This window comes from Phaseolus vulgaris, chromosome 2 (genome assembly GCF_051622355.1).
Source record: "Phaseolus vulgaris cultivar YP4 chromosome 2, ASM5162235v1, whole genome shotgun sequence".
In the NCBI taxonomy this organism is placed as follows: domain Eukaryota; kingdom Viridiplantae; phylum Streptophyta; class Magnoliopsida; order Fabales; family Fabaceae; genus Phaseolus; species Phaseolus vulgaris.
Genome location: NC_143499.1, coordinates 3,199,430 through 3,213,467, shown reverse-complemented (window position 1 = coordinate 3,213,467; position 14,038 = coordinate 3,199,430). Strand labels below are relative to the sequence as shown.

The 14,038-nt window shown below is 33.0% G+C and overlaps 2 protein-coding genes across 4 annotated transcripts; both read right to left on the bottom strand.

The window, feature by feature from the left end:
- Nucleotides 1-2,600: 2,600 nt before the first annotated feature.
- Nucleotides 2,601-10,862, bottom strand: PERK4 (roline-rich extensin-like receptor kinase 4). 3 transcript variants are annotated; one of them, XM_068611371.2, is made up of 9 exons: nucleotides 10,671-10,823; nucleotides 9,869-10,567; nucleotides 6,392-6,931; nucleotides 5,809-5,895; nucleotides 5,627-5,697; nucleotides 5,418-5,494; nucleotides 5,186-5,330; nucleotides 4,930-5,094; nucleotides 2,601-3,404 (listed from the first exon to the last, which is right to left on the bottom strand). In XM_068611371.2, the coding sequence occupies exons 2-9, from the start codon at nucleotides 10,452-10,454 to the stop codon at nucleotides 3,180-3,182; spliced, it is 1,896 nt and encodes a 631-aa protein (XP_068467472.1). In that variant the 5' UTR covers nucleotides 10,455-10,567; nucleotides 10,671-10,823; the 3' UTR covers nucleotides 2,601-3,179. The 3 variants fall into 3 exon arrangements, with proteins under 3 accessions (XP_068467472.1, XP_068467470.1, XP_068467469.1); XM_068611369.2 differs by having other exon boundaries at nucleotides 2,604-3,404; nucleotides 10,667-10,823; XM_068611368.2 differs by having other exon boundaries at nucleotides 2,656-3,404; nucleotides 10,794-10,862.
- Nucleotides 10,863-13,148: 2,286 nt separating this feature from the next.
- On the bottom strand, nucleotides 13,149-13,985 carry LOC137810211 (anti-muellerian hormone type-2 receptor). Its single transcript, XM_068611367.1, has one exon. The coding sequence runs from the start codon at nucleotides 13,799-13,801 to the stop codon at nucleotides 13,289-13,291; it is 513 nt and encodes a 170-aa protein (XP_068467468.1). The 5' UTR covers nucleotides 13,802-13,985; the 3' UTR covers nucleotides 13,149-13,288.
- Nucleotides 13,986-14,038: the final 53 nt, after the last annotated feature.

Sequence of the window (14,038 nt, the reverse complement as noted above, 5' to 3'; positions counted from 1 at the left end):
ATTTTATAATAAATGATCTATGGTGAAGATTATATTGCACATGACATATGATTCATGGTAGATTTTTTTAGCAGATTATAAGTGCTGGTGTTTGAAATTTTTATTAAGCATAAACATTTTTTATAAAATATGATTTGACATCAATATTCTTCTATGTATTTTTGAAACAAAAATACAAGTTTTCCTTTATGTTCAATACTCTCTAACTTAATTCATTACATAATTTATTTCAGTTTTTGTTATCAATTTTTATTGTTTATAGCTTAAATATATATTTATTGTAAAAATACAAAATTTTGTATATCTTGTTTATTGTGGAATAACTCAAATAAGTTTATTGTAAATCGTTTACCACACAAATGATAAATAATAATAGAGAAACTTACAAAAGAATCATCTAGAAGGTAAACTAAGGAAGGAAGAAAGAATTATATACACAAAATTAAGGTGATTGAATTAAAATGTTAACAAGTTTCGAATTGCATTCACAATAAAATTTTACTATGAAAAAAACATTACAATGCAAAGTTTCTTTGTTAATGTATTCTCCCTTAACTATAATTTTTTTGTTATATAGTTGAATATACAACTCTTAGTTAAATAAAATCGTTAATACAAGGTCATATTTAAACAACAACTACTATAATTAACTTCTATAAAACACATTTATAAAAACATTTATGTACCGGTAGGCACCGGACGAACACACGTAGCCGATCGACCAATCGAACGCATAATAAATGTAAGTGCACCCGTGACAAGCTAAAGCAGTTAAGATATTGAAAGAAGATATGTTTCCCGGGTATTCCAGAGCACGATTGACAAGACCTATCCATAACCACCCCGAGCCCAAGGGATAGAAAACCCATTAGGCAATCCTATAAATACTGTGTTCAAGCCAGAGAAAGGTACGTTTTCATTCACTTACTAAACCACACTTAGAATCTCATACTTACTTGAGCGTCGGAGCCTTCGCAGGTACCCTCCCCCGCTCGACCGAAAGAGACACTAAGAAGGAGCGACCGACCGAAAGAGAAGAAGACCGACACGTCAGCAACTATACTACATCAACCGACCGTGCCTGAGCCCCATCTCTCCACTCAGGTACAATTTATATTTTTATAATAGTTTTTTTGAAACTTTTGTATTTCACATCTAAGTTCTTTTGTTAGTGAAGCTTTTATCATAATGAGACTCAAGTATACATGGATGAGTCATTATTTGTATTTAACTTTTTTTTTTATTTTTGTCAATGTAGAAAGTGAAGGAGTTTCAACGTTGGTTGTATAGCTTAATTGATGTAAATGACCGTCACTTTCAACATTAGTTATAACCTTCATTGATGTAGAATGTATTATTTTTATAAAAAATACCATATTTTAAATTCCCCACTATACGCATAACCGTATTGGAAACTTGCTACTAAATCTAGAAGAATGTTAACCACAATTAAACTCTCTAAATCTACAAAAATAATTCAAATATGAAAACCTAAAACACAAGAAAGAAAGATTTAATAGAGTACAAACCTATGAATTGGAGTACATAGATGAGATTCAGGTAGATCTTAAACAATGAGTAAACAATGATTGGAATAAGAAGCCTAAGAATATAAGTAGTTGAGAAGTGGAAAAAATCTAAACTTATGATATATGAATTGAATGTGGAATGATGACAGTAGCAACAAGAAGAAACATTGAGAGTGGAAGAGCAGGACAAGAGTATCAACACCACATGTGGGATGAGAGGAGACGTTCAAGAAATTATTAAAAGTGAAAAAATAAGTAAGAGAAAAGGGATGACATTGCATGTGAGAGGAGGAGAACAAATGAACCAAAATATATAAGAAGAGATGTCTTACGTCTCCGTGTCGGATACACGTATCGAACACGACACTCGTACGACATTTGTAGGATACTTATTGGTTAAGTGTTCAATTCAAACAATATTTGTTGGATTTCTAATAATTCTAACACGAGTCTAACACAATTTTAAAAAGAAAAAATACATTAATTTTCTAAAAACTCAAACTTAGTGTATAAATTTTTATTATGATTATAAAAATAAGGAACAAATCCTTTCGAATCAGTCATAAATCTTTAATGTACATAAATCTTTATTATCAATTTATATAATTCATAATTATATAATATATAGATCTGTGTCCCCGTGTTCTACATTTTAGAGATTATGCATATCTTCGTGTCCGTGTCCGTGTTGTATCAGTGTTTGTGTTAGATAGGCTAGGAATATGCTTAAAAAAATAATGTCAAGTGAGACCTATTTATGTTCTCACTATATTTTTTTTAATTGTTTTCTTGTGAAACAATATCATTTTAACAATATAGAATCTTGTTTTCATACTCGTGCTCATCTCTCTTAGTCACTCACATATCGCCATACAAAACTAACAAATCTTCAATTCATTATAAGTATATTTAAAAGTGATATAAGATAATTTTGTCCATTTATTTTTTACTATATTTTTTTTGATTTAGATTTCTTATTGAGACATAAGAGTTATAATTAATCTAAATTGATTTGAGGGGGTCCTCTTGTTAATGTCTCATTTTAGGAGTCACACAAAATCACACACAAGTGAAAAATATATAATCGTAACATTTAATTACTCATGTGAACTTGTATTGAAAGTTCCACCTAAAAAAGAATAAGGTGCATGGGGAACAAAATTTCGTAAACCCATAAATCAAATTAAATATTTCTTAATGAAACTCTATCACAAACAACAATATAATATGTTTGTAAGGCCTACTACAACATATAGAAGAAAAAAAAAAGAATCAAGTACTTGAAGGGACTACTATCACCACCACCTCCTCCATGGTGAAACAAATACAAGAAACATTACTTCAATGATACGAGTAATATTTATGTTCAAGACTCCATTCCATACATGTGCTCTACATCCTGAAAACACCATTTCCAAATCAAAGAACATATAAAACATTGAACAAAAGATGCAAGCCACATAACTTTACATTCACTTTAGGCCTCATCAAGCACACCCCGAAACGATTGAAGGAAGACCTCACTTCTCATGCACGCATGCCAATGAAACAATAAATAGCAGTAACAGGCCATTTGGTTTCTCCCTTTCCTTTCGGAATGTTGTTATCAGCATTCAATACAAGATTTGGTAATCTCATTACTTCTGCAATCTAGTGTTTTTGTTTTTGGATCACTTCACTACTAGAGCCACCACTGCTCGTGTCAAATTCTTGGCTAGAAAACACTGCCTTTCTAAACTTTTCCATGTCTGCATTGTATTGCATTGTATCATACTGTCCTGACCCAGATGAAGAAGTGAAAGCAGCACTCTGCCCTGTCTTCATCCCGTCTTTCAAATCATCCAGCGACACGTCTCCTTCCAATATTCTTACAATCTGCACATAAACTCATGAGTAAATAAACATGTGTAGGAACTAATTGAAAGAAATAAGAGAAGACAAAAGATTGTAGCAACTGATTGAATTGCACAAAATCTGATCTTATTCATTTTGATTTACTCAATCATATATGTAATAATTACAATTACTGGAAGCTATAAAGTAGGAATACTAACATGTCTGTAAATTGACCATTAATACAATATAACGGTAAAATAGTTTAAGGGTAATAAAATCTGAATTAATAACCAACAACATCAACTCAGTTAGTCACTATAAAACATATAGAGTCACATGACATGCCATTATTGAGACTTTTACTAAAGAGGTACAATTTCACACTACAAGAAATATTGATGTTAGTCTCCTAAAAAAAACCCACACAAATACTAAAAGGAAGACACTAAATGATAATTAGAGTGAGTTTAGTGTCTTTGTGTGGGTTTTTTGGAGGCTATATTAAGAAATAATAATTATCAAATTACATGTTACCCAATTATATGCAATTAATTTAATAATGATAGAATCTCATTATTAGTATCCTACCTCTAATTAGATTGTAATTTGGAAAGAGAAACTCCCTATATATTTCCTAAAACATGAAGTGATGTAACCATACACATAAAAAAATAAGAAACATCTCTTCTTCTTACCATTTTTTTTATCTCATTTTCTTATAGGCTAACATCAATATTTCTTGTAATGTCACTTATTAATTATTAAAATGGGTAAAATTTTAAAAAAGTACTAAAATGGATAAGTCGTGTCAACGTGGTACGACTTTAGTGTATTTGAACTGAAGTCATCCCAGCAGTGGACTCCATTGACCGAGTATAGGCGCCATTCCGCCCGGATTGGTTGTTGCTGTTGGGAGACTGAGCTTGATTGATATGATGGAAGAACCCCCGACGGCTAGGCATTTTGTCCTCCCCCTACCGGTGCATCAATCCAGCGCATTTAGACCTGTCCTAGTGGAATGGACAAAACCCTATCTTGGTTGGAGAAAGCAAGTCCAGAGAGTCTGGTATTTTGTTGGTAATTCCACTATCACTTGAAAAGACTTCATTGTAATCAGATTATAACTAAAGTCGTGTCACTTTAACATGAATTACCTATTTTAATAATTTTTTAAAATTTTATCCATTTTAATAATTAACTTGTTAAATTACACCTAAATGATAAAAATCCGTCATTGGTAATAGGATGGGATTATATATCACAATGATGTACAATAAACTATACAATATTTTGATATTGTCATTTAATTATAAATAATAGTGTTGGATAAGTTAATTAAATTTTATAATAACTATTTTAAAAATGATATCAAAACTAGCTAAATAACATATAGCCATTGAACTCTTGAAAAGCAGAGCATTTTGTATGAAAACGATGAACTTAAGGAGAATGGAAAAAAGGGAACGTTTTATTTTGTTTTTTGTTCACTCATACAAAACCATAAATATTCTTCTTACGGCATTAATCAACAGTGATGTGATCTGTGTGTGAATCATGTACATACCTGGCTCATTTTTGGACGTTTCTTGGAAGAATGACGAATGCTAGAAGCAGCACAAGCTGCCATCCTTGCCAATTCTTGAGGATTGTAGTTTCCCTCCAAGAATGGATCAACCAACTCTCCAAAGTTACCATCCTCTTCCAATCCACGATTCAGCAGTGGTCGAGCCTACTCGGTTCATAGGTTCGTAATTAGTTCAATGAGAAAACAAAAAGTGTTATAGGACAATGATGGACTCTTCAATGAACATGATACCAACCCAATCTACTAAGCTATCGTCTATGGCACTTGTGTGATCCACAGGTCGTCTCCCAGTTATGAGTTCCAATAGCATGACCCCAAATGAGAAAACGTCAGACTTCTCAGTCAATTTTCCACTTGATGCATATTCTGGGGCTAGGTACCTGTTTCAGCATGCATATCATGACCAAAAAACATTTCTTTATTGAACTTTCCACAGTGAATAAAAGCATATGGCGATGAAAAATTACCCGAAAGTTCCCATGACTCGAGTCGATACATGAGTATTATTATCGGAAGTCAACTTAGCCAATCCAAAATCAGCAACCTGAATAAAATGCGTTGTTGCCATACTATTAGCTTCAACAACATATGATCCGTAAAATTTGGGTTGATATTAAGTAGGTAAATATGTGTATGTAAACTAATGAAATAGATAAAATATGTAATTATGCTGAACCTTTGCTTCGAAGCTATCATCAATCAGGACATTCGCAGCTTTAATATCACGATGGATTATACGAGGATGACCTAAAGTGCATATGAAAATACAGCAAAGTTTTTTAAAAAATGTAAATACAGAATAAGATGAATAAAGAAAGAACTATCATAATCTAGAGGGATGTGATGTGACTATCTTACAATCTTCATGAAGATAAGCAAGTCCTTTGGATGATCCTATTGCAATTCGCATTCTAGTAGGCCAATCCATTGTAGGCCTGCCCTTTCCTGCATATCACCATAGAATACATTAGCAATTTTGGTTACAGGTGCTCACAGCAAACAAACTCAGAAAAATGTCACAAGTAACTTGCACCAGCGGCATTATAAGTCTCAGATCTAAATCTTAACATACTAGTAGAGAATAAGGTTAAACTATTCTCTCAGTGCTTTTTGCAGTTGTTCCAATTCAAAAAGCCTTAAGTTTTTGTCTTTGCACAATTTTTTGTTGTAGTTTGTCATTACTAAAGAAAGTTTCTATAGTTGTTCTAGATCACCAAAAGGTTTTCATTCATGTGTGTGTATGACTCTAAGACCTATAATTTTTTCATTGAGAGACTGCAACATAAAAGGGAAGCAATTAAAAGAATGAAGTGGATAGTTTAACCCAAAAATAAACTTGAGGGTTATGGTTTCACAGTTGTGCTGCAACTGAAATAGAAGAGTTGAAGCGAAAGCTAAAGTGACATGAGTTGAAAGAATGCATATATGTAGTAGTAGTTACCATGAAGATGATATTCCAATGTATTATTGGGAATAAATTCATAGACCAACATTCTCTGGCCACCAGAAATTGAGTATCCAACGAGTGACACAAGATGGCGATGATGAACACGACTAATGATGTCAATCTCAGCTTGGAACTCTCGTTCTCCCTGTCCACTTCCTGCTTTTAGACTCTTCACTGCAACTTCCTTTCCATTTGGCAACACACCCTTGTGGACATAACCGAAGCCCCCTTGTCCAATCAGTTTTGAATCATCGAATCCGTTGGTGGCAGCAGATAGTTCCTCATAAGTGAAGGTGCCACCTTTCAGGCCTAGAGCAAGGCTTGGTGAGGGAGGAGGCAAAGCGGGTCCCGTCGAGTAGTTCGAGCTCATATCAGCACTATTCATCATAGGAGGAGGCGGTGGTGCCCCCCACCCACCTCCTCCTCCACCACCACCACCAGGACCCATTCCATTTTGTACCCTCACCACATGGTCCCCGTGTGGACCTCCGTAATAACCTTGGTGTTGCCCGCTATTGTAATAGTTATTATTCCCTGCAGAGATCATTAGTTATCAACAGGCTATTCATTTCATTCTCTCAAACATCGTTACGCAAGAAGGAATCAACATCAGAAATCAACAATAGTACAAGTGTGATGAGTACAGACACTACCTTTGTCATCTGAATGTACACATATTACTCATTTTTAAGTACAAATCATAACATGGTACATTTCTAGCTATTGCCTAATCACAATTCTTGATCAAGCGATGTGCTTGCAACATGATAATCAAAAGTTAAAGATGTAGCGAAATTAGAAAAAGTCATAACTGGAGTTATTTTAATATTACCTTGAACTTTTTATTAGTTGTGTTTATAAATACTGTGTTCAATTAAGAACTTTCTGTACGACCAAAGTTGTGACCAAACTAATTATTAGTATTGTTTTCTAAGAAATGATCCTTGAACTCTTAGGCATCGTTAATCTACATTCAGAGAGAAAGAGATGAAAAAGTGAGAAGTAAAAATGTGATAACTGATATACAAGGAGAGAAAAAAAATAGGAATAAAGTGTTTGTAGTCTGATCAGATGCTTGTATAGCATCATTCATTCTTAATTCTGTTTTTAATTATAATTGAAATTTCTTGTTGTAAACTAATTTTTTATCTCACTGACTAGAATCAACAACCATTATGAAAATGAAGAAGTCTGATTGAAGATCAAACAAACATATAATTTTGAAACACAGTTTCAGTTTATTAAAACAAAATGGCCCGCCTTTTATTTCTTATACCCCGAGACCCCTGTCTCATCATCTCTTTTTCTTTCTTTTTCTCTTTCTCTTGTCACTGTTTGTTGCAACAAAGAGATAATACAATCTATGCATTGAATAATCATATTCTTACAAGTCTCATTTGATGCAACGAAAAGAGAAGGTAGCTTACGAGCTTAGTGTCTGTAGTCTTATAAATATTGTTTCACACAATGAAGAGATAAAGTGACCTTGTACAATGTGAAATAAAGGATCATGGAAAGATTTATTATTATTATTATTGATTATGATGTTAACTACTACTGTAACGAGTTTTCAGGAATATACATATATAAAGTTATGTAGCATTTTTGTTTTTATAATCATTACTGTATTTAAATACAAAGCTTGTGTTATATTTGTTTTCTTCTTCATGTCTACTTTGTTCTTGTGAGTTACTCCATTGTTTCCTCTCTTTTTTTCCTTCTACATTCACAAATGAGATTTAGTGACAAACTCCCCAGGATTGGCCAATTTAACCAGGAATTTGTTCATCATTTTGCTAGGCGTCCCTTGCATATCATGGAAAGTTAGATAAATCAAGTCATTATCAATACTTGAACTGCTAGGTAGGCTTTTAAGTAGATAGAGTTGCTCACAACCCAACAATTTTCACTTTTCACCCTATTGGTATAAGTTTGATTCAAGGTCACAACAAGAGTTTGATTTCCAGCAAGGCATAATCTTTTCAAAAGATTGATAAAATTGAATGGAAATGGGAGATGATTACTATAGACTTTGTCACAAGGTTACCAAACCTCAATACTTTATGATTCGCCCTAGGTAACTGTGGAATGATGGACGGATCAACACACTTCTTACATGTGCAGACGACCAATTTAGCAACTTAGTATGCAAATCTTTGTGAAGAGAGGATAATATCTTTACATGGGGTTCCCTTGTCCATCATATGAGATCGAGCACCTCAGCTTACAACTCAATTTTGGAGATCCTTTCAAGCATTGATTTTTGGGAACTAGATTAAATTTGAGTACGGCTTTTTGATTCTCAGATTGGTGTCTATTCAAGAAAACAATACAAATACAAGAAGATATGCTTCATGCTTATCTGGTCGACGTTGGAGGTAGTTGAAACCAACACTTCCATTTTGGCAGAGTTTTTTTTTATGATAATAGTTATCAGTTTAATATTCAGATTGTCGCGAAGCATTCTAGGGGAGTTGTAGATCGCCAATTAATTGATTTGAAACTAGAGAACATAGATTGGTAAAAAGTCTTATTCAGACAAGAAAAGTTGACCTTTAAAAGAAACTTTAAGCCTAATTCAATGAAGGAAATGTTCTTATGTTTTGAGATTTAAGAGAGAGTTGAACTGCTTATCACTTAGCCCACTTGATCTTTAAGAGAGAGTCCACTTGATCTTTTCAGAGTTTATCCATTTTTTTCATGTGTCAATGCTTTGGAAGTATGTTCATGATCCCTCTTACATTATGAAACACCAATTTGTGTAACTTGATGAAAATTTAAGCTATATAGAACAAGTATTGGCAATACAAGACAAACGCATGAAGCGTTTACGTTTGAAGGAAAGTTGTGCCAGAAACAGTTATGCTTTAGGAAGATCCTCACTTATTTGAGGCACAAGGTTAGTTTTAGATTTTGATTCAAGGACGAATTCTCTATAAGGAGGAGAGAATGAAACATATTCCTATATCCTCCGACTCCTATCTCACCACCTCTCTCTCTCTCTTCCCATTCTCATATCTTCTTACTCTCATTCTCGTTACTCTCCTCATTCCCTTGTTTCGAATCTCACAAACTTCTATTTTGTGTTGAATTTATCACAGTTCTTATAATGCATGGTAAATTTGGATTTAATCACAATGTTTTGAAAGACTATAACGATTAATATGTATTAAGTATATGATTCTCCTTAGATGAATTATTTATATATATTTTTATGTTCAAGGCTTAAAGCAGTAACATGCTGTCTTACATAAGACAGTTGAGGCTTAGTTTATATATATGTTTCTTTCTTTCTTTTCACGGTTTCATATATGGATTGTTCTATTTGGGTTTTCTTTTGGTAGCCCTCGTGTTTGTTTTGTTTTTGATGTTGTTTTATGTGCTGAGAAATGATGTCCTTCTCATGTAATGGTGTATGTGCATGATATGTATAAAAGGCAAGCAAGAAACAAGAAGGTTTTGGTTGGTTACCTTTTCCAAGTGATTGCTCTCCATAATAGTACATTCTCTTCTTCTTCTTCTTCCTGGAGCAGATAACGCAGACGATGACCAAAAGAAGAAGCACGCTCCCAACCCCAAGCACTGCTCCAACTATGGCTCTACTGTTATCGTTGCTGCCACGGTTACTGCTATTGTCACTTCCACGAGTACTGCCACCGTTACTTCTATTGCCACTATTTTTTGAAGTGGGTGGAGATTGTAACGATTTGTGTGGAGGAGAGGGTGATTCAAAGGAGGGAGGAGAGTGTGAGGATCCGGGTGGAGAAGGTGACTGGGAGGAACTATTGGGTGATGGCGGGCTTGAATTGCTTGACGTTGGAGGGGAAGGAGGGGACTTTTCTGATGGGGGTGGCGAGGATGAAGAGGATGGCGTTGGGGGAGATGGAGGTGGTGATGATGATGGTGGCGGTGATGACGGAGGTGGTGATGACGGAGGTGGTGACGACGGAGGTGGTGATTTTGACGGTGGTGAAGATGAGTTGTCAGCGTCATCAGGGGTGGCGTTATCAGGTGTTTCATCATCGGGAGAATTGTTATGAGGAGTAGAGGAAGACATTGTTACTGTATCTCAGAATTCACATGAAGTACTAATTAATTCTGGGTTCCGGCGAAAGGTTTGTATTCAAAAGAGCGCGTTGCCGGAAACACCATCTACCGGCGGTTGGACCCCTGAAAAGAACAAGAGGTTGGGATGATGAACAAGTTATGGTGAAAATGTGAATGCATGATAGTTACATGTAGATGAAGGTGATGAAACGATTCATTAACCTACACAAAAGTCAAAACCAGGTTTCTACTATGTTTATTGGTGTTTTTATTTTGAACTAGTAATGGAATTTGTGTTCCTAGATTATGGGATTAAAGTGTCGTGGGGAGAAGTTTTTTTTGTTTCTACCTGATTGGAAGAAAACCAGGGGTTCTCAACAGAAAGAAAAGGGAAACGTGTTGCATGCTAAAAGGTCCATAGTACGAAATGAGGCTTTCTTGTTTTCCCTCAATGCTATCCGACAAAGGAGGACCTATGTTTTTCTCAATCAATGCATTTCTCTCTGCCACCTCTTCCTTAGTTTGAATTAGTTATAGCTTTGACCATTTTTGTCTGGTTTTCCTTCTGTTATCCCATGTTCGGCCACAACACATTTCACCTTCAAATAGCTCACCAACCAACCAAAAACACTTGCATATATTCACCCAAAAATAACATTTTTAACTTTAATTTAATACGCTTTATTTTCAGTATCATCACTAAATCATAAAAAATTATATCACTGCATTGTTTAACTTCAAAATGATCATTATTTATTAAACTAAAAGCAACTATCCCATTTATAGCAGATTAGCATGTAACATGACACTTCTTTTTTCCATATTTATCTTCTTTTTGAGATAATACTCGAGATACTCAACTTAGGAGGAAAAAAACTCTACAGTAAAAGTGTTTCAGAAGGCTTTCGATCAGTATCTTCAATTTATCAACTCTAGACGTTGAGAAAGGAAAGAAAAATAGGTTATTAGTCTCTTCATTCTAAAAGTTTATCATGATTTTGAAGTAAGAGAGATTAAAGTTATGCTTTTAAGTTTGAAGACTAAATTTATGTATATGAAAATATAATGACAGATTCTTGACCATGTTTAACCCAAAACACAAGAACTACTAAGTTTTTTTTCTTAAAAAATGGTTCAATTTCGTTCTTAATTGCTTAGTACACTGTTTATACTTTCGTGTAAAAAACATTGTGTTTGGATTAAAGTGTATAAATGTGAAGAAAGTGAATTTGAAGCACCTTATCTGGACCAAATCCATGAAAAATGGACACAGTAGGCAGGACTTGAACTTTAATAAACCCAATCCCTTGACTAAAGAATTTAACTATTACATCATATAAATTCTTTTGTTATATTATGATTTTTTTATAATTATTATTATTATTATTATAATTTAATAAAAATTATATTAAAATTTTTAAAAATTTAATTCATTTTATTTTAAATTTATACAACAAATAAATAAATTTAATGTATAAAAGAAATGTATATAATTTATAAAAAAAAAACTTTCTTTAATTTATACAAAACAATTCAATTCAATTTATACAACAAAAATAATTCATTTCATTTATACAACAAAAAATTATTTTAATTTATACAATAAAAACTTAATTTCATTTATAGAACAAAACATATATTTAATTTATACAACAAAAAATAAATACATAATATTTTAAAAATTTAAATATGTATTTTTTTTACCCAATTATTATTGTTCTACATCTTTCAATTCTTTATAAACTTTATAAGATATTTTTTTAAAATAATTTTAAATCAAACACTTAATCAATTTAATAAATTTAATTTAACTAATTTATATTTAAATACTTATTATAATATTATAAATGAAATGAAATTAAAATAATTAATTTTTAAAAAATTTAAGTATTTTATATAACATTTACAAATTTAATTACATTTTTTTCTTTTACTCAATTATTATTTTTTAACATTTTTCAATTCTTTTTAAATTGTTTAAGATAATTTTTTTAAATAATTTAAAAACAAACACGTAATCAATTTAATTTAATTAACATATACCAATATTATTAAAATTTAAAAAATTATTATAATATTAAAAAAATTAAAATAAATAAAATAAACAAGTAAAAATTATAATATTTATTACCATGTTATACATTAAATAAATATAAAATCAATAAACTCTAACTATGCGTGCGCTATAGCCCATGGTTCCTATTCTATCGTACGCAAACTAAAATATTTTTTATTTATTTAAATCTATATGCGTCCATTATGTGTCGGATTGTCAAAAAGAAATTACTTTGCGCGTAAGTTTGGCCCATGAAAATCGCGTCTACACTTAGCCCACACATACATATGGAAGCTAAATCACCTTTTTCTTGTAGTGAATGTTTCAATTGCCGAAAATAATATTTTAACTCAAAAACAATTATAATTCACAAATAATCAATCAAATTAATTTTTTTTTATCAATTTTTAAACGCAAGAGCAATGTGTAAAATTACATTTTTATCAATTAAAAAAAATATAATTTCAATCACACTCTTCACATCATTCACAAATTTTTATAAACTTTTTCTACACTACTTTCTACCCTATTTATCTTAATCCAAACATCTTAACTTTCTTTACATTTTTTTTTTCTATAATCTCAAAAGTCCATTCGGTAATCCGAACAAAACATTAAATAAAAAGAAATATAGAGAGACACATAGTATGAAACAAAAGGAAAATATAGAGAGAGGCATAAGCAGATGAAAAGGACATTGTAAGACACATGTTACAAGCTTATCCAGAAGTAAAAGGATAGCATTGTAGTGGCTCATATTACACTATCGAATGCTTTGTGTGCAGAACCTATCCAAAGCACTGATCTGCGGGGAGAGGACCAGGAATGAAACCCTTGTCAAGGAACTGCAACCCGAACACAACCACAATGCCAAGCAAGAGCAAATACGAAAGGCCTTCAACGGCACCCAACAACCCAAAAGGACCATTGGGAAGTCCAGAACCGGTTTTGGCTTTGGTGTAGAGTGACCAACCCACTATGCCCACAACAACCAGGTAGCTCACTCCTTCCACTGCACCGATTGAACCACCTGGACCGGGGGGCAAACCACAACCGGTTGTTTTGAGTGTGTAGAGAGACCAAGCGATTACTGGGGTTGAGATCAATCCACCTCCTATGGCTACTTTTTCAACAATGCCGCCGTTGCTGCTGGCGTCGCCGCCCTCCTTCGCCATGCTCACTATTTTAAGCGGCGGAGGAGAACAGCAACTGCGCCTTCTAAGTGACTCCGGAAAAAGCTTCCCGCGCACCACGTTGCAGCTCGATAGTGGCGACAACAGTAGCATCCTTGAAGCGTTCATGCTTCTGTGCTGTGAGCGAGAGAGGGAGAATAATGAACACCCTTAAATTGTAGGTGCCAGTTGAATATGAGTAATATTTTGCAGCTAATGTTATTATTAGTTTTAGGACATAATTTGATATTCTAATTTTTTTTTCTTCATATTCTCACTTGATAACTAATATTATTTTTATTTTATTTATATTTATTAATTAAATGTAATATTGTATTATTAAAAGGAATTATAAAGTACAAACGA